The sequence below is a fragment of the Lycorma delicatula genome, chromosome 4 (genome assembly GCF_047948215.1).
Source record: "Lycorma delicatula isolate Av1 chromosome 4, ASM4794821v1, whole genome shotgun sequence".
NCBI classification, from domain to species: Eukaryota; Metazoa; Arthropoda; class Insecta; order Hemiptera; family Fulgoridae; genus Lycorma; species Lycorma delicatula.
In genome coordinates, this window is record NC_134458.1 from 62,067,378 (window position 1) to 62,089,542 (window position 22,165).

At 32.4% G+C, this 22,165-nt stretch overlaps 1 protein-coding gene across 1 annotated transcript in view; it reads right to left on the bottom strand.

Annotated features, from left to right (window-relative positions):
- The window catches only part of Dhc62B (Dynein heavy chain at 62B), a 253,254-nt gene that overhangs the window by 170,945 nt on the left and 60,144 nt on the right, over positions 1–22,165 (bottom strand). The window contains exons 19-24 of the mRNA XM_075361705.1: positions 20,597–20,775; positions 12,700–12,886; positions 11,452–11,675; positions 5,202–5,591; positions 4,321–4,498; positions 1,231–1,397 (exon numbers count right to left, since the gene is read on the bottom strand). Coding sequence (XP_075217820.1) covers positions 1,231–1,397; positions 4,321–4,498; positions 5,202–5,591; positions 11,452–11,675; positions 12,700–12,886; positions 20,597–20,775 — 1,325 coding nt within the window. The remainder of the gene's footprint in view (positions 1–1,230; positions 1,398–4,320; positions 4,499–5,201; positions 5,592–11,451; positions 11,676–12,699; positions 12,887–20,596; positions 20,776–22,165) is intronic.

Genomic DNA, 22,165 nt, shown 5'->3' on the forward strand with positions numbered 1-22,165 from the left:
CAAAATTAAGGATTTTTATAATTCTTTTTTTTTCAAAATTATCATTTTTTTTTCTTTTCAAAATAAAGCTTCTTTTACTTAGAATTTATTATTTTTTTTATTTGATAAATGTGTAATATTCAATATTCATATCATCTGCATAAAAATTTATTTTTTAATTAAAGATTTTACCTTGAATCCCATCTCATTTATCAATTGTAATGGTATATGAAATTTAATTATAATAATTATTTAATAACAAATAATACATTTCATACTATTGAAATATATATCCATGAGACCGCATGATAATTTTTATCTACCTATACAATAAACGGTAAACACTAAAAATCTACCGCCAGTTTATATAATCTGTGTATAATATTAGTTTGAGATGTAATTACCCATAGCTGTTACATGGGAAGCTGTCATCAGTGCCTTATGAGAATACAACAAAAAATATGATTGTAAATAAAAATAACTCTCTAAATAAAGAATTTTTCAAGCGGTTACTAATCAGTAACACAAGGATTTCTCCCTTTAAAGAATCATTCATGAATATTTCCAAACAAAAGAATAATAAAATTTTCACAGATTACTAAATTCACATAGTATGCATACTACATTAAGTCAAGATTATCTTGAATGCGTCTAATGTTCCAGATTTGCCAATGGTCATATCTTACTTGTTGGTGTACCAGAGTAACATTTATGATAGCTTAATATTAGTCAGCAGTGGTGGAACTAGTGTAAAGCTAATGAGTACATGAAAACTGCAAACTATTCCTTTCAAAATTTCGTTATAGGATATAACAGAAATAAAAGTTATTTAGCAATGTAAATAGCCCATCACATTTAAAATAATTCATGTATCAAGATTTATTCCAGATTTTCAAATGTAATGCATGACTTCTTATGGCCATTTTACGTTGTAGTAGTTTATTATATCATTTAAAAAATATGTTTACTTAGAATATATAATCCTGAGTGTTTGCTAATTGATATCTTTTGAGAAAAACATAACAAAAAAACTAGTAACAAAAAAGCATAAAGGTAACATAGCCTTCATGAACAGCGGGTCTTGCAGCAATGCCATATCATGAAATCCAGACATTACAGATCAGGATCCAATCATACCGTGCTGTATATGAAAAACTCTTTAAAAGTACAATACAAATAATCCAGTCATTTTAAAGCTAATGGAGCGAGAAAAAATTGTTTTGGAGAATTAAATTTAGTGAAAACAAATACCAATAGCCATGATCAAAAAATTGTCTTAGAAGTTCAACTGGTGGCTGAGCTCCAAATTCTTCTTTCATAGGCATATTTAAGTCATCAACAAATATAATGCATCTTCTACCGATTGGTGGACCATGCACACCTCTTTTTCTCTTTATTAATTTTGAAAGGATCACTTCCTGAAACAAACAAGTCACAACAAATTACATTCTCTTTTGAAGAATATTTTCTATGACTACTTACTACTTCACAGTATTTTGCAGTTTTTAATACAGTATGAAACAGATGTGATGCCTTACAAACAAAGTTTATTATGACATCGAGGCCACTGAGGCAAAGAAGAAGTTTATATATAGTTTATTCTGGAAACATTAGTGATAATAAAATTCATCATATTTTACAATTTGTTCTAATATTTGGTATTGATGTGTTCATGAATTTTCTTACCTTAATTTATTTATGAAAACCAGTTTACTATAATATAGTGGAAAAATAATTATCATGAAAAAAGTTACCTAAGAATTCTTTTTTGGGGTGCGGGTAATTTAGAATGAAATTTTATTGTAAAATTATCATTATATGTTTAAATAAACCAAAAATGTTTTAAAAATTCAAAAAATCTGTATTTTTTATATTTTCTGCCCCCACTTCCAAAATCACCTAAGAAATTTTTTTAATTTTCTACAATTACTATGTTAAATAGAAGAAACTAAAAAAAAATTCCATTGAAAAATGTACAACCAATAAAAAATTACCGAAGATTTCTTTTTTGGAGGTGGGGGTGAATTATGATGAAATTTTATTCTAGTATTATTATTAAAAAAATTTATTATTTAAACATTTAATACTATTAAGAGTTTAAATAAACCTAAAAAAGTTTTGAAAAGTTCAAAAAATTAATATTTTTAAAATTTGATCGGCTTCCTCACCCCCAATATTGGTCTCAAAATATTTTTTTGGGTTGCTTCCACTACTACTATAGGTACCTAGGACAACATTAAAAAAAAATTGGTTAAAAAATATGCTTTAAATAAAAAGATAGCTTATCGATTTTTTGGGAAGGAGGAATTTTTTTTTAAATGGAAAGATGAGCAGGTATTGTGCTTAATATAAAGTGGGGTTATGTTAGCAAAATTTTGAGAAACTTACCCCAAAGAAACTATCTACCCCACATCTTAGAGATATTGACCCCAAACATTTACCAACAAATTGCACCATATAAATGAGTACCGAATTTAATAAAAAAATGGTCTACCATTAAGCTTCAAACACACCAGTGCATGTACGTACAAGGGTTATTTTTTTTCAAGGTCCAATCAGTCGCGAAATAAAAACCCGTGCAAAAATCGGATGAACCTTTGCGCATATGTATTACGCAGCGTCTCTAGTATGGCCTTCAATCACGCCCTGTCACTTCGTTTAGTTCTGAACACGCAGCTAGCATGTAAACATGTCTACAAAAATAGCATCTCCCTCCGTGTGGTGCGTGTGGTCATTCGATTTCTTCAGGCTGAGGGGTGTAATGCAGCTGAAATTAATCAACGAATAAGTAATGTGTATGATGAAACTTCAATGAGTGACAGCAAAGTGCGACAATGGTGCAGGAACTTTAAAGCAGGAAGTACAAATGTTCATGATGCAGGCGGTCAGGGAAGGAAGCAAGTGTCAACTGATGATCTCATTGAGCGAGTAGATGAGGCAATTTGAGAAAATCGTCGGTTCACAACCGGACTTGGCTCCATCCGATTTTCACCTCTTTGCTCACATGAAATGCTGGTTAGAGGACAACATTTTGACACAGACATTGAGCTGCAGACCAGAAACATGGCTGAAAACACAGGTGGCTCCATTCTATGACGAGGGTATTGGAAAGTTGGTACCACGCTACGACAATGTCTAAATCGGAGTGGCGACTATGTAGAGAAATAGCGTAACTATGTAAATACTTGTTACAAAGAAAACATTTTTTATTTTCACTGTGGTTTTAATTTCATGACCGATCAGATCTTGAAAAAAAAATAACCCTCGTATGTATGAAAATTACCCCTCACTTTTTTTTGAGATCCCCGGGTCATGAAATATCGAGAAATACCAAAAAACCCACACCCCATTTTTTGACTGATTATCATACTTTCCTTCTTGCAGCTTAGCTCTAGAGCTATGATCCCAGGAAAGTAGAAATGACTTATTATTCAGCAGCTCATCTATTCAAATAATAAAATATTTAAACCACTTGAAAAACACTAACTTGTTTTAAGAAACAACATAATCTAAAAAGAAAAAATTGTTCAACTTACCTTAAAGTTTAATTTCTTTACTACTAGTTAAAATTTTAAAAAAATCCTGTAAGTGTTCAAATCTAAAATGAAAGTAACTGGAAGTTACCTTAATTCACACTGAAGCAATATAGAAACTATCATATCAATAAAGTAAGCAGATGACTATTGGTATCAATCGTTGTTATTTTTATAATGTAATGATATTATATCATGAGTACGATATTAGGACATTGGCTCACCATCATTCACATGGTGAGTGAAGTGCTAAAGAGTGAAAGCAATATTTGACAATAACGTTTTTGTTTCTCTTCTTTTTTTTTAATAGTAGGATTATATCCATAAACTATCAGTGTCAGTACAATATTCTGTTAGCCTGTTTTACATTAATATTTATATATTTTCAATTTTTTTACATAGGTGGCTAGAAGTAGTCTAGAAGTGTAATCTATACTTTTAAATCTGATTTTCAGAAGTTTTTTTGTCATTATTTATCATACATAAATTCTAAAGCTGCATAAATAAACAGCTTCACAAGCTACTTTCAGTAAGAAAGTGTAGAAATAAAGAAGAGTTCTTCTCTTTTCTCTATTAGCAAACTCCAAATAAACATCAATGGAAGTAGGGATTAAAGGTATGGCAAATAATAATAATAATATTTTAATATTTGCATATGATAATAAAAAGTCGTGACTTGACTTGCTTTCAAATGACTTTTAAAAACATAAATTTAATTTAGTCATGTCGATCTATGAACTTAATACTTTCTCCCAAAGACTTCATCATTGAAAAAAAAATACATAAAAAGTGTGTATCTGATACAGACCTGAGTTAAATTTGCTGATGTGTTTGTGGTAAAAGTCATAAATGCTGGAATATATTTGTCAAAAGGTAAGTTGTTCATCATCATATTCTGTATATAGAAGCTCTTACCGGTTCCAGTCGGACCGGTAAGCAATAAAGGTCTATTATATTTTATATGTCTCTCGAGCAAATATAAGTATCTGTAATTTAAAATAAAGTCATTAGAAAAATAAAGAGCCACAAATCACCAATATTATATATCTTGCAATACCACAGTGTGAATTATATTTACACACAATGTCCTACATTATTAAGTATGGAATGCTTAATACTTGTGAAATTACACAATTAAATATACAAATTTTATTATCTCTGAAAATAATCACATAGGTGCCAGGAGTGTCAGGTTATCATGACTATATCATGTAGAATTTACCAAACAAGCTTTTTGAAGTGTTATGACCTAAGCTACGTACTACCATCACCACAGCACAATTTTACAAGTTATAGGTAATCTGAGCACCACATTAAAAACCCAGAAGTAGAATGCTCAAAATCGGTCGATATCAGAAAATAATAGTTTAACAAATTTTACATTCTAAGTTCTTGTAAGAGGTCTACTGGAGACAGTAGTGGCATAGTTTGTTTCCCAACATACTACATGGTTTGACTTGACACAGATGCTGAATATTTTACATAGTCCTTTTAAATATTCAAAACATACAGTAAGATATATATACCTACAGGTCAGTATTGAATATATTAAAATTAATGTTTGCAATACATAATTGGATGTTGTATGTATATTCTATGTACGTTGTATATTTACAATTCATTACCAAAAGTATAAGAAAAATATGTGTATACTGTAGAATGAAATGAGTAACAAATATTTTAACTTACTTAGCAGTATCGACAGTGGGAACTAAAGTCTGTTGGATATTAATAGTCTCTTCGACTTTCATTTGCCTCAATGCATCATACCAGTATTTCCACTGTCCTTTTCCTTTAAAGTTGAAAAAATAATCATTCAAAAGACCATCTGAAGGGATATACAAATCAACTTTCTCAATGTTTGATAAAGCAGGATTATCAAGATTGTTTCCCCTCCAGAGATCTTTAAAGAAAGTATCATATTTCTCCAATGAATCTGAATAAATAGTACCACCCAATCCCCAAATAGATGCAAATATAAATGACGCCTGTATCCAAAGAATCATGTGTTTATAATCCTCTTCTGAGTTTTCTTCTAACGCTTCTTTCAACATAATATCGACCAAGTAAATAGTGCTCCTGAAAAAAAAATTAATAAATAACAAAAATAGATATTACAATAAATTACAGTAATATTTTTTCAAGCCAAGAACAAAACATCATGGATGACTGACTCCAACTAAAACTAATGATGATGAACAATAATAACCTTACACTTTATGCAGTGTCACTTTAAATTTTTAGTTTTAGGTTTTTAATCTGTTTATTAAAGAAATTGTGTAAGTCCATTTACACCTTATACAACGATCTCTTGGAAAATTTTAAAACAAGTGATCTAAAAGTATGTGATATCATGAGTATATGCATGCATGGAATTGTGTATGTGCACATGCAAGTGCATATTCTATATGTAAAAGTAAAGCCAGCATGCTTTAACACTAAATAAAACAGGCTGATGGTCCTAGCAGCCAGTATCTTATTAAAAAAATAATAAAAAAAGATTTAAAATATATATATATTGATTTTTCTGAAGTCAATACTTATAAGACCCATATTCCTTTGTACCAATATATTGTATTTTTTATAATCAAAAACCAACTTAAACAAACCAAGTACAGAATTACAAAATAAATGAAATGACACTTACCTTTCTTTTCTTTATTCCAATACCATTCAGGAGGTAAAAATGCTAAAAAAAATATCCTACTTCAAAACAAAGAAAATTGTTCTACTTCCAAAGAAAATGTAAGTTGTGCTAAGGCTGTTTCAAAACAAATCAGAGCAGCTTACACTGGGAACAATCACACCTGCTGTCATATCTTTCATTGAAAAAATTACTCTTGAACATTTGAAAAAATTTCTGAGACTCTGATGACTAGTGAAAAGAACAGTAGTGTTTTTCACTCTATCAAAAGTACTGACAAAACAAATATACAGAAAGCATCACCTTCTCATACAACAATAACCAATCCAATCTTAGCAATGCCTACCTAAAGATCCCTCAGCTCCTGAGTCTTCAATTTGATTTCTGTATCATGCTGTGAAAACTAGAATCATCTGGCACAGAAAATTATAAAGAATTTGCGCTTTCTCCTAAGATTCTTTTAATATCATTACTAAAGGATTCAATTAAAATTAATCCAGAGATCCAAATTCTAGAAAGAAGGTCAAGAAAAAGGGTATCATGGGTTACTTCGCCTCAGATTTACTAAAACCACTACGCCCTCATCATCTTAAATAATTGAACTAGAAGTGATGACAGCTCTTGTTCAGCTCCTCCCTAATGTTGGTATAACTGGAGGATCACGGAAAGAAAAGGGAAAAAAGGGTGGCATAAGGGAAACCCAGGAAGAGTTTGTAGTGCCTCTTTCGAGTTTCAAGCATTTTAGCAACTTCCACTGAACATGTCTGCAGGTGATAACTACCAGATTGGTATCTCCATTTCCACCAACAGTATGCAACATCTACCTTCCAAGAGAAGACTGGACAGCTGAACAACTGATAAATATAGTGGATAAACTCCCTGAGCCATTAAACACTGTGGAAGATTTCAATGCCCATACTCCGATGTAGGACAGTCTGCTTGATGTTAGAGGCAGACAAATTAAGTCATTCCTTTTTGAATCCGACCTATTCCTTCTTAACTCTGGAGATGGTACTCACTTTAACAGCCAAAACAGATCCCTATTGGCCACTGATCTAACGTTTTACAACCCACAAATTACTCTGCATCTGTGATGTGTGAGTTGTTCAAAAGTGATTATTTCCTAATCAAAATCAACAGAGATCACTATTCTACCAAGAACTCCCCAGCTTTGGTGCCTGGAGAGAACCGAGTGAGAAACTTTCTGTCAAAATGCTTCTCCAGTTGAGTTACTGAGAAATATAAATGTGGAGTTGAAAACTTAACCAATTGCATTATTGACGCTGCAAAGTCTGTATCCCAAAAATGCTTGATAAATTATCAAAATGACCTTGATGGAAACCAGACATAAAACCTGCCCTCACAAAGAAAAAAAGACATATAATAATTTCAAAAAATACCCAACACTTGAAAATGAATTGCTTTCAAAATATTGCATGCCTTATCACAAAAATTTCTATCAATCACTAAGTGTCAATGCTTATTTTTCATCATCTTATTTTTCATCAATAACTGAAAGCACTCCATCTAAAGAAGTCTGATAAAGGCTACAGTTGGGAAAATTCAATTTTGTTCTGTATTCACCCTCATAAAGAACATAATGTTCATTAGTAATGATGAAGAAATTGCTGAAAACACTATCTTTCTATTTTTCATCAATAAGTAACCCTTAACATCATAATAGAAATTCATTAAATGAATGTCAATAACCTACTTATTACACATGGATTTCTCCATGCAGGAAAATACATGTTATAAACGTTAAAACCTGTCACTCACTAGATGAATTAGGTATAATTTTACAAAAATCATCTCTAGATGAGTTTCAAATAATTTCCCTTATACTTCCACACTCTGATAAAGATAAGATGGTACAGCCTTTTCAACTTTTATGGAGTAGAGGCACATTCCCTATGAAATGGAGAGCAACTACTGTTGTGCCCATACTTAAAAAAGGAAAGTACCTACTGAAAAGAAATAATTATAATTCAATAGCTCTAACATGCACTGTAAGCTAGATACATGAAAAAAAAAGATAAATTCTTGCCTAGCTAGAGAATGAAGGTCATATATTACCGTTTTATTGTGGCTTTGAACAAAAGCGTAATGCACAGATCATTTAATTCAACTGGAAGATCCCATCCTAAGCTCATTCACAGAATGGAAGCACATAGATGGTATCTTTGAAAAGACTTCTGATACTACTTGATGACAAAGTATTCTAAAAAAATTAAATCATTAGCACTTAAGAGGTAACCTCCCAATTATAATCAGAAGTTGCCTGATTAATTGCTCCTTCAAAGTGCAAATTGGTAATAACCATACAACTTTGAATCACCTCAACAATGATGTGCCACAGAATTGACTCATGGAATCCTGTTCAAAATCACAATGAACACCCAAGCTGAAATTATCCCTAGCTAAATGGGTTACTAACCTTTGGTTAACAATTAAGGTGTAGCCTCAGCTACAGCCATTTTCAGGTATAACCTTCAAAATATTATTGATTTACTACTTAATAAAGCCACAGATATTTCACATCTCTAGAGATAAGACTTGTGTTCATTTCTGTATGAAACAAAAGCGTCACCCTGACCTGATCCTTAAATTAGGTAATTTCAAATTGGCATTGGTTTTATTAGCATTTCTTCCACCACCACCCCATTTAGTCGCCCTAAAGCATAAGACCGAATGTATGTGCCACAGATGGCAATTGAACCTTAAACAGTTTGGCGACTAGTATCCCAACATAGGTCCTAGGGCTTACCTAACAGCATGAGTGGACTAAGCATGATGCCATACACCATTGGCTTACGTGTCCCAACTGCTCACTTGTCAAATATTTGCTGAAATTGGTAGGTGTACCCCGTCAACTACTTAAAATGTATGTATGACATTCATAATAAAATTTATTTTTTCTAGGCAGCAATTTGCTGCCATGTCTAGGTCGCTGAATGCCAGCAAGTACCTGTCCACCATTTTATAGCACTTGGAGCCATAATAATTGGCTGGTGGTCAGCCATACTCAAGGTTAGCTTCCCACAGCAATGCGGTAAGAGTCTTTCCCTTAAGCAACCTACACATGCCGATTGAACAAAGCAACCGCATCTAGGAACTCAACTCCCACAAGGTCTGAAAATGCGGCTCTCACCACACTGACTCGCTGCTTATGAGTGGCCAATTTTCCCTTTGACTTTTAAGTTCCAGGGTGGCCCGGTCTCTGGCTCCCCCAAGAGCAGGACAGTCAAACATCAGGAGTTCATTTGACTGGACCTCCCTGCAGACGCACAGCTGCCAGGCAGAACCGAACAGATATTGACGTGAAACAGATATCCATATGGCTGTCCGAACTTTCACCACTAAATCGATTGGGAGAGCCTTTCCCAATATGGTGGTAGCATCGTAGGAGGTTCTTTTAAAAACACCAATGCATACAATTACGGCTTTGTGCTGCACACTCCTTAAATTTTGAACAAGTGCTCTGTTCATATCCAACCTATGCGCCCAAACAGGCACTGTGTAAGAGGTCATGCTTTCGAAGACACCTCAGTACACCAAGTACATTTGACGATCCGACAACCAATAGTCTTTCCGAGCTATTCTTCTAAGTTTGTGCATCACTGAGATGGCGTCCACTGCTACTTGCCTACTATGGTTGCTAAACAGCAACTTTTCATCAAACAAAACACCTAGGTACTTATGAACTCTAACTCGGCTGATTACACCCTTTATATTTAATATGGGGGTTACGACTGTACGATAATTTTTCTGCGTCCTTGAGAAGCATAAACTTCATCTTGAGCACAGAAATCTTTAAATTTTGAATGTCCATCCAGCTCTCTGCGGTTGACAAGGCCATCTATGCCTGGTCTTCTAGTTGTAGTTGTGAATTACCACAAACTAAAAGGAGACAACCATCGGCGAAAGCCTGGGCCGTGACCCCTTCTGGAAATGTCAATCCCAGAAATCTGTCGAATATCAGGTTCCACAGCAGGGGACCGAGAACAGAACCGTGCAGGCTTCCCCTGGTGACACATTTTTCTACAACTAGGTGCGCATCCTTAAACAGAGCCGTACAGTTAGACAAATAGTCACGTACAACGGCCTGCACGGCTACAAGAACATTGTGGCATTCCAACTCATAGAGGACAGAACTCCAAAACAAGAAAGGAAATGCTGCCTCTATGTCTATAAAAATTGCCAAAACATATTTACAGTCGGCGCTTTCCACCTTGGCAAGAGCATTTAAGATGCAATCCTCGTTGCTAATCCCTTTTGTGAAGCCATACTGGCTTCGATTTAGAAAACAGTTCACCTCAATGCTTTCTCAGAGCTGTTCCACAACCAGACTTTCAAGCAACATGCCAATTACTGGCAAGAGGCTGATGGGTCGATAACTACCAACCTCACTAGGATCCTTTCCTGGTTTTAAGAGCACCCTCACCAAAGCCACTTTCCAACAAGTCAGGAAGCAGGCCCAGCTTAGGCACCCCGAGAACAGCCTGCCAAGCGGCTTTCTTTTGACAGGCAGCAGATGGAATAATATACCCAGATCAAGTTTGTCAATCCCTGGTGCCTTTATCAGTGCCATTCGAGAAACCACTTGGTCTATATCAACGGGATCCACAGCCTGTATGCCACTGAAGGGCATAGCCCCCACCCTAATGCCAACTTCTGCTTCACCATCCAGAGTATCGAGCAGCACCTGGTAAGTCGCCACAGATGTTAAAGTGTGGTCACAACCACCAAATCTGCATCGAACATTGGACAGCACATGCAATGGTTTTGGCCAATAACATGATTTTGCAAGCTGCCAGGGGTTGCGCTGCAACTCACGCATGGAGTCTTGCCATAACTTGAGTCTGGCTTCCTTGATGGCATGAACATACTCATTCAAATTGGCATAAAAGAGTGAAGTTCATTTTCTTGAATTCTACCTTTCAAGATCTCTTGAATTAACTCTTACTTAATTGCAGTATTTAAAACTTTGCAAATTTTGTTTAATACTGCAGTCGACTAATATCATCCTGTGTTATTTACAGATGTAAAACCCCAAATTGTTAACTGCTAAGTTCAAATATATAATAGATCAGCACTTATATGGGGACCATTACAAGATGTAATGAATGGTTTGTATATCACATGCAACAAACCCTACAGAAACAACAATGAAATTAACACCATTAAATTAAACATAACAAATAATCAAATACGTGTAAACTTCATTAAGTTGTGCAGGCATACATGCTTGTTTTTAAAACTGGTTATATTTAAAATCGATTATATATACTTTACATAACACTATTGTTTGTTCCAGCTGTAATATGAGTTTTACAATACTTCTTTATAAATTCAGTGCAAGGTGGAATAATCCAGTGGAAAAAGCCTTCAAGACTATTTCTATGATCATTCCATATTGGTGAAATATTTTCCAACCATGAGTGTACTAAAAATTTCCAACTGATAGCATTTCCTTCGACATAGATTATCCCTAGTCTTGATGCAGTTGCTGGAGATGCCTGTACAAAAAGAAAATAATCTAATAAAAAAAAAATAATAATAATAAAATAATTATCTTGAGGAATAACTGATACCTTAATATCTTTTAAGTTATAAAATGTCTGAAATTGCAGCAAAGTAAAATAATTAAGATAAATGAAATATGGATTAACGCATAAATTGCTTAATATCTGCATAATACATTTTGAAATAAAGACAACTGAAAACCATTTTTTAACCATATCTTATTAATATTTTTATAAAAAATAATTTTGCACTAAATTAGATTATCTGTATGCACCCTAACATGATGGTGCTTGATCGAAGAGAGGTGGCGTGCATAATTGCTAAGTGAGCTAATAATAGTAGGAATAAAATATGCAAAAAGAGAAGCTTTAATAAATATAAAATGTTCCAAAAATATGCCATAATGTTTTCAGTCGCTCTTGATATTCTTGACAACAGCCTCAATATTTTGCACTTACAATAAACGACCACATCTTAACACATACAAACACTATGAAATGTATAAAAACAATACACTAAGTAAACAGATGGTGATTCAAGTTCAACACATTTTTTTTAAACATATGCTAAATACATGTTTTCCTAGCTCAATGAAACATGGTAAGAGCAGCAGTACCAGTCACTGAAGAGGAATGCAAGAGCAAGCTTAAATTTTATGATGTTTAAAAAGTATAGTATAGTATAGTAAAGTATAGTTTAGTTTTAAATCATTTTTAATGCTGATTGGCATGGCAAAAATGGTAGCACAAATCCTAAATGAAAATGGAGAATATATGAAGCCCTAAATTTCCATTATTATTTTCAAAATCTTTAAAGTGTTAAACTTCTTATTCTAAAACTTTTAAACATTTTTTTAAAGTACAGATATAAGGAAAACAACACCACTACTAGAAAACTTTGTCACACGTAAGTATCTACAGCAAGCAAGTGCTATAAATAGCTTTTAATGAATACCGGGAACCAAAAGAAAATTAAATTAAGAATTAATTTACTGTACATTCATTATAAAAAACTGACCTGTGACAAATCTGTAACCTCAAAAATCATTGACATAGATGGACTCATATAAATCACCTCACCGGAACCAAGACAAAGTTTTTTGCTGTCATCCAGAACAGTATTAATATTTTCAATCCAATGAGCATCTATTGGCCCATCAAATATGACCCATTTTCGATCATTAGATTCATCCATTGCCAATTCCCTTAAAAGAAGTATAAAAATGAAATATTACTTAAAAAGTATATTTAACCATTTTACTTGAATACTTATGTGCAAACTTACAGATTCACTTGATTTTTAAAAAATTTGGTAAAATTGGCCTAAACAGGATTGATTCATTAATATGCTTTAACAATATAATAAGATAAAACTTTAGTAATACAATAATAAAAAAATTCTTTTTCCATCATGAATCTGAATTTTTCCTGTGAAACTTCATGGCAAAAATGTTTTCAGTCAAGCTGCAAATCATCTAGGCTGTAGTTGTTTGTATATGGTATGAAATGTGTATTGGAGTGTTCCATTAGAAATGCTATTAATTATCTACCATATTTGCAGATAATGCACTTACTTTTCATAACAGTTTAGACTTTCAAATAGTTGCAGAATTAAATAAATTAATAAAATAAATAAGTATTTTATTCTAATCAATATATAATGTTAATAATAATAATACATTACATAGATCACATCAGGAGCAGTTAGGTATGGTACTGTAAGATAAAAATAATAATTGCTCCAGCATTTGGTTGGATGGATCAAAGGAAACCTTAGTAAATCTTGATCATAGCAATATCATAAAATACAATATTAATTATAAAATAATTTTTTTCATATTTCATATTTCATGATGAAATATGTGTTTTAAGTCTGTATTAATTATTTAAAATAAACATGTAAAATAATGTTAAATATATGAATATATTTAATATATAAAAGAAAAGTTTCTGTAAAAGAAAATTGTTTAATTCTTTTTTAAATAAATTGGTGGAAAGATGTTTTAAATGATAGAGTAATTTTATATATAAATTACTAAATTATCAAAAGCTTAAGGTAATTATTATGCTTCAGATAATAAAATAAATGTTTGGTATATCTTTAGCACTGAGTAAACATCTAACACACCAGAAAACAAAAGAATGTCACTGAATTAAAGCATGAGGTCTTATATTAAGCGTCTTGTTTGATTATGTCTGTGTTTGCTTTTTTGTTTTCGTTAGAACGACCATTAGCAGAGATTGTTGTTATTAAAATCACCAATAGAGAATTTCAAAAGAATTTTTCTTCAAGTCATTCATGTTAAAATCAAATTAGTTTGACATAAATACTTGTAATTTTTATAACAGAAGCAGTTTTGATTTAGGCTACTTCCACTCATAAACCAAGCCTGTAAAACAGATTCAATCCTTATAATAGTTCAAATAATATAAGTGACTATAAAAAATTATTATTTCAAAAACTTCTGTTTGATTTTATTTTTGTTTACATAATTCTTGATTAAACTGCAATTCAATTATAACTGTTATTACTAACAATTATAATAATTATTATTAATAATTGTTTTTTATTTATAGCAACAATAACAATTTATTTATAAATTAAAATTACTTATTGTTTTATTAAGGCATTCTGACTATCCTATGTTCTCAGAGATGAATTTTAAAATATGTTTTGACATCTTACGGTATTTAAGAAAGAATGTTCTACTTACTTTGAATAATTTATTGTAATGGTTATGGGTAAAATTACCTATAAAACTACCTGTTACTATAAACCTATAATAAATTAATACCTATAATAGGTAAAACATAAAAAATTATGTAAAAATTATCTTTTCTTTTGTGCTCAACCCTGAGGTTGGCTTGTAGCAACTCTCAATTTCTCTCTTTGGAATTCTTTTTCTTTCATTTCTTTATAACTTTTACAAGTCTCATCATTCATAACCTGTTGACAGTACATCTTCCTTGGCCTTTCCCTACATTTCTTTCCTTCTGAGTAAACTTATATTATCTTCACAATGTTTTCATGATGAAATATATGCCCAGTTATTTCTGCACTTCTTTTTGTTAACATTCCACAGCTTCCTTTCTTTTCCTACTTTCCTTAAAACCTCTTCATTGGTAACTCTTATCACACCACCTTGTTTTCATAATCTTCCTACATCATATCTCAAAGGCTTCAATTCTTATTTTTCCTCAGTTCCTATACTCCATGTCTCACTTGTGTGCACTGCTATACATAGCTTTGCAATAATCTTTACCAACTCTCCAGTTAAGCAGCTTTGGAAGAAAATAAATTTTTCTTGGAGAAGAAAGCCTGTTTGCTTGATACTAAGGCTTTTACTAAGTCCATCACTTTACTTCCCAAATATGTGAACTCCTTAACTTCTTCAATCTCCATCCCATTAAGTATTATATGAGTACATTCAATCTCTATTTTGTTGCACACAATTATTTTAGTCTTTCCTGCATTAATGTTCATGTTTTATTCTGTGTTCAAAATTTCCTCCATCCTTTGTCACAAACCACATGGTCTTGTTCACTTTCTATGATTACTATGTGTTGTCTGCAAACCTCAGCATACTTATTCTCTGTCCTTGTATTTTTACACCTCTATTTATGATTTCTTCTCTTACTTTATCCATTGCTTCCTCTACGTACGCATTAAACAAATAAGGTAACAGATACATCCCTATTATACACCTTTCTTTATTTCGGGTTTCTCTTCCTCCTTTCCATTTCTAATCACAGCTCTTTTGTTGCTATACAGTTTCTACATCATCTTTTGATCTCTGTAAGAAACTTCTATTTTCTTTAATATTTCAAATATTTTCTTCCACAAAACTGTTGAATGCTTTTTCTATCTCTACAATTGCAATATATGTAGCTTTGCCCTCTGCTTTTTTCCACTACTGTTAAAATTTCAAGAATTTCTTCATGGGCTCCCCTTCCCCTCCTAAACTCAAACACATCTTCAGTTAAGAAATTACCAATTTTTTTGTTCTATTCTATTTTTAATTATTAAGGTCAGTATTTTACTTGCATGCACTGTTAGGACTTAAAGTATGATACTGTTCACATTTAATTCCTTGTTTTTTCTATGGCACAGCAACTAAAATGCATTTCTCAAAATTTTGAGGGATTTGTCCTAGAAGGTACATTGTGTTAACTAGCTTATATATCCTTTACTTCAGCTTCTCCCTTCCATACTTTATTGGTTGTTCATTGCGAGTTGAAACTCGCTCTTCAGTATTGTTTCTCCTAAATCATCCTTGTCTACCTTCGATTCTAATTCTGTGTCTACTTCCTTATTGCTCCCATCTGCATACAGTGATTCTGCATAATGCTTTGATCTTTTGACATGCGTTCAATATCTGTTAAAATTGTTTCCTCTTCATTCATCACCACATTTCCAGATTTCCTTCTACCACCAAAGAATGCTTTAACTAATTTGTATCCTTGTTCAATATTTCTTCTCACCATGCATTCCTCTACCTTCTTACATTCTTCTATTATAGGTAAAATAAACTCCAAATAAAACACCACCAAATAGTTAAAGAAGAACAGAAAATAAAAAATTGAACTAAACTGTTGGCTGGCACAAATATTAACATGGACTAAAATGCTCTGCTTCTGATAGATTTTGGACCATCAGATGAATATATACTGTCTAAAGGGGCACTGATCTTTCCTCTATGTGGGATTGTTAGTCTCTTACTGCAGTTCCCCTGAGAATAGGTGATCCTTTCTTACTATTTATACGTTTTACTTCCCTTATCTTTGTGTATTCCAGGGTTCTGCTAGGTCCACGATGAGGATGACAGACACCAATAAAATCAGTATATCCTAGGTGTAATCAGGTGGGGCGGCCTAAAGGCAGACTCCCCAGGGACTCTGTTTCTTGTCCAATGCTGCACAGCAAGCCTAATGGCTGAAGTAGCCATCGGATCAAGCTTCCTTTTCTTTCCTTAAATTCAAATATATATTCACCCTCTATTATTGTTAACTTATCGTCTAAATAGAACCACATTAGTAAATTTAATTTTAAATAATTTAGTTATGATTCAGTCAGTAAAAAAGTATTAATTCCAGTAGAACGGATGATTTTTATGCATTTTTAGTTGGTGTGGTTGTACAAGGCTCATGTAGAAGCTTTGTAGAAGCATCGAAAAATTAAAAGTTTACAACAGTAAGAAAAAAGTGTTAAGCTTGCTGAAAAAAATGGCCAAATAACTATGATTATTGGGTATAATTATTCTTAATCTCAAACAAAGAGTTACAACGTACGAGGTCTGTTATTAGAGGTTATTAGAGAAAAACCAAACATTTTTAATTACGCACAAACAGAGTTATTTACTGACGCTTGGTTGGCATATTGTGTTGCACTTAACCTCCCTGTAACCACATGTCCTTGGATTTTTTAATATTTCGTTTAGTTTTTGTGTTATTGTTATTTGAGTGCATCATGTTTTAAGTGTTAGTAACGATTACTGTAATGTGCGATTTTCAGGAACAACGATACCACATAAAATTTTGTGTGAAACTGTGGAAAACTTTCACAGAAACATTTCAACTTTTGAAACAAGCTAACATAGATGATGCTCTGGGTCATATGCAATGTTACGAATGGTTTTCATGATTTAAAAGTAGTTATCAGTCAATTGAAGATAACCCTCGACCAGGAAAGCTGTTATGTCTCTAATTAAATAAACACAAGCATTTTCAAATTATAAAATAATATTTATTAATGAGAATATAATTAATAATTGAAACATAATCAATTAATTGAACATAATAATATTGTAAGAACGGTCCACATTATCACTCCAAACCTCAATTTGATAGTCGGCTTGCATTGATATCTCAAACATTCAGATACAACAAAGGCCTTCTACTTCAAATGATGTCACCCATGTTCCGAAAATCAATGATCTGGTACATGCAAATTGCTGATTGACTTTTAGAGAACTTACGTAAGTGGTTAGCATCTCAATTGGATCATACCATGACATTTTGACTGGAAAACTGAACATCCATTGAGTTGCAGCAAAATTTGTTCCTCATTTGATGGTCGAACAGCAGAAAGAACATCGAGTGGACATTTGTTGGAAACTTCTTGAACAAGCCAATGACAATGAAACATTATTGCAAAGGATCATAACGGGAGATGAAAGCTGGGTTTACGACTATGACAATGAGACAAAAGTTCAATCATCACAATGGATTAGCAAAGGATCTCTACGTCCCAAGAAAGCACATCAGTCTCGATCCAATGTCAAAGTGATGCTCTCTGTTTTTTCTATTTTAATGGAATTGTGCATTCTGAATTCTTGCCTCAAGGTGAAACAGTGAACTGTGCATACTATCAAGCCGTTTTACAATGGTTACGTGAAAAAATACGCAAAAAGAGACCAGAGTTGCGGCTAGACAACTCATGATTTCTTCACCACGACAATGCGCCTGCACATTCAGATTTGTCAATTTGTCAGTTTTATACCAAAAATCAAATGACTCATCCCTCAGCCTCCCTATTTGCTAGACCTGACTCCTTACAATTTTTCTTATTTCTGAAATTAAAATCAGTGATGAAAGGACACTGTTTTGAGAATACTGATAACATTAAAGTCATGGATCTTAAAGGGCATTTCAAATGAAGCTATCCAGGACTGTTTTGTGAAGTGGAAACACTGCTGGGAAAAGTGTGTGAATGGGAGGGGAGTACTTTGAAGGGAACAAGGACCATTAACACTGGGGAACAAAAAATTTTTTTTTGTCTCAGGAAGAAAAATATGTGATTCTGATAGTATTTCACCTATGGAGCATCCCTCTTCATGGTCCAATAATAATCGGCCAGCATATTAGGATTCCATTTGCCTTGATTCCTCTTTTCCATAGCTGGAATCACCTGATGAAATTGTTCCCGTGCTCATCGCTCACTGCGTCAAGATTTTCTGGGAAGAAATCTAGGGGCGAGTGCAGGAAGCATACTTTTACAGACATATTACAACCCAAATTTTTATAAGATGTTATAAGATCATTGACAATATCATAGTAATTTTCCACCTTTCGAGTTCTCAGAAAAACTCTCAGTAACATTTTTGAATGCTTGGCAAGCTGCTTTCTCCAATGGACTCAATAGTTCCTCAAACTTTTCATCATCCATTAGTGATTGTATTTGTGGACCCACAAATATTCCTTCTTTAATTTTTGCATCACTAATTTTAGGAAACTTCTGTTTTAAGTATATGAAATCAGGATTATTGTCCATGGCATTGACAAAATTCTTCATTAATCCTAGTTTGATATGTAACGGAGATAGATACACATTTTTAGGATTACACAGTTGATCATGTTTCACATTTTTCTGTTCAGGAATGAGTGATTCACGTTTAGGCCATTCTTTTCTAATGAAATGGTTTTTTCTGTTCCTACTATCCAATTCACACAAAAAAACAACAGTACTTTGTGTAACCAAGCTGCAGACCAAGAATAAGTGCAATTACCCTCAAATCACCACAAATATTCCATTCATACACTGCGTATTGAAGCTTTTCCAATATAACTTTAAAGTTTTCATATGTTTCTTTCATACACAGTGAGCCACAGGTACTGATGGAAATTTATTGTCATTATGCAGAAGCACAGCTTTTAAACTAACTTTAGAACAAGCACTATTCTGCTGGGTTATATTCATTATACAGTGTCTCCATAAGAGAAGAAATTTCATTACAAAACACTAAGCCATTTTCTTCAGAAAAATAGTCTTTAAATTCAAAATGATGATTATGATAAGCATATATTTTTGTATTCTTTTGAAGAAGATTCCATCCTTTTAGCCTGGAAGCAAGCATTTCAGACTGTTTTAGGATAACTTTAAATCTGGTTTGAGATCGATAAGATTTTCTTCAGTCAGTAAATGAGGCTTAGATGAACTGCTTTGTTCAAAAGTTGTATCACCAGAATCTGTTTCTCTTTCTTCCTCACTTCCATCAGATCTGAGCTCTCTTCATCTGTCACATGTTCTGGCGGCTTTGGTGTGGTCAATTCTTTGCAATGTGGAACTGGTTCCATTGCAGACTGCAAGTCAGGGTACACCACTGTATGTTTTGATTTTGACATAATCCCTTTAATGTTTGTTAAGTAGAAATAAGGCAGAAAAGAGATCTTTGAGTTTCCTCCAAATCATATGGATAGCAAATGGCATGCTACATGTGCCATTTTTACATGCAGTTAGAAGCGTAGAACATGATAAACAACAGATGTGTGGGACCCAGGCCTTTGTTTGGTCCTCGACTTTACACCCAAAATAAAGTTCATAACACTTTTTTACTAATGGAGTAAGGTTTTGCCTTAGGGACTTGAGTGTCACTTCACCATATACATAACAAAGACTGTTAGGATGTTTTAAACAAACTCTAGGCATTTTGTAAACATGCATAACAGTAGCAACGCTACCTTTTGAGTTTGCTCATTTGGTTCCATCATATTTACAATGCTCTAGGAGCTTTTACTTGACAATGGATAAATGAATGAAAAAATGTTTTAAAATATTTAAAAAAATTAAAATAAAAAAAAACTGTGAGTGATGGAGAAATTCTGAATACATATTTAAAAACAGCATTAAGTACAACTATTGATACTTGTGAGACAAAAATCATGTTGAACAGTGTAATCCGTAAAACTAATAATAAAGATTAAAAAAATAAAGTTTGATTATTTTCTGAACAGACCTTGTACATAAGACACAGTTTTCCTAAACATCAATCTATCAGTTGAGATTATTGTGTGTTAAGTGACTAAAAAAGACTACTCAGTCATGGCAGAGCTTGGAATCATCTGACAAAATAAAATTATGACTATCCACACAAGTAAATATTTCATAATTATAATTGGAATAATAATAATAATCTTACCTAAAAACTTTAGCAATTAACCCATCAGACCATTCATAACTAGATGCATCAATCTGGCCATACAGTTGTCCAATGGTCATAGCCTTAGGATTTATTGTTTCAAATACAACTCCTTTCCTGTTTCTGTCTCCTCCTTCTCTTTTTATAGAAGCAATTAATGTTAATGCTCCAGCTAAAACCTGAAATAGAATTTTAAAAAGTTAAAAAAATATTTTCAACTGCTGATTGAAATTTTTTTTATACATGAAAACTGATATGTCATTTAAACTAATTCACATATGATGGTTTGAGAGCAACATTATAAGTGCCCTTTTGAAAGTGTCAAGTATTATAGAATTTTTTTGATGAAGGAATTCCATTCCATCTGGCCAATACCTAAGTGGAAATAGATTTTAAGATACACATATTCACACATACAAACATCTTATGTACTGTGAGTGTTAGTATTGGTGTGAATGAGTAAGTGTATCCCTCCCTTTTTCATAATCTTCACACATGCATGTATACATTTATATGTAGATATAGGTATACATGCCATATGAATAAGTACATATATACATATATACAAATACAAATGCATAAAAGTGTAACTTTAAAAACAGAATGTAAACATGTCTTTTTAGATCTATTAACATTCTGATACATCTACACACGTAAAAATGTATTTTTAAATCTTTTCAAAAAATGTTTCTACTCTTCTATCATATATCATTTACAAGAAATTTATAATCTCTTTTTTTAAACAATGTATGGTCATTAAATATCAAAGTATTTCTTACAAGTTTGCAAAATATTAAAATCATCTTTAGCAGTAATTGCACCACAAGCCCATGATTATAAAGAGTAATGTTTAAATTCAGAGAGAATACTTTAATACTATAAGAAAGAACACTTTACACTCAATATATATGTCCATATAATTTATTAAGTTATATGCATTTTTGTAGGGTAAGAATATGTGTTATTTGGGTAGATAAGGCGAACCTTAATGACATCTAGAAAGCTGCTTGTCAGAGTAATTATTATATTTATGTAAAGAAATATGTAAAGCACTGGCAATTATATCAGATTTATTTTGTATTAAATCTCTAATTATGTTGTAAATTGTTTGAAAAATAATTAGTGATTTGTTCTTCAAAAGTAATGTACACTGATAATCAAAAAATTACAATAGGGAACACTATTATTTAGCTTAAAACTATAACTTGAATCCACTTCATCTTCACTGATGGTTTTTTTAAATTTAATTTTCATTTCTTATCAACTCCTATGTCTACATACAAAAGCAATGAGTAAAATTAAAAAAATTGCTTCCTAGCAACAGAGCTTAGTTAATTTGTTAATTTTCAAAATTTTCCCCTTACTGCTTTTCATTTTTTATAATCTATATCATGTACTTTTGCAGACATTTCTGTTTCTTGAAAACAGATTTTAACATTTTACTTTAGAGATTTTAAAATTTTAGTAATATCTAATTAACTCAATCATTGAAATAAAATGGATTATACTGCTGCTATAACAATCTCTCAGTAAATAAAGAAACTATTATTTCAGTTCCATATTTAATTA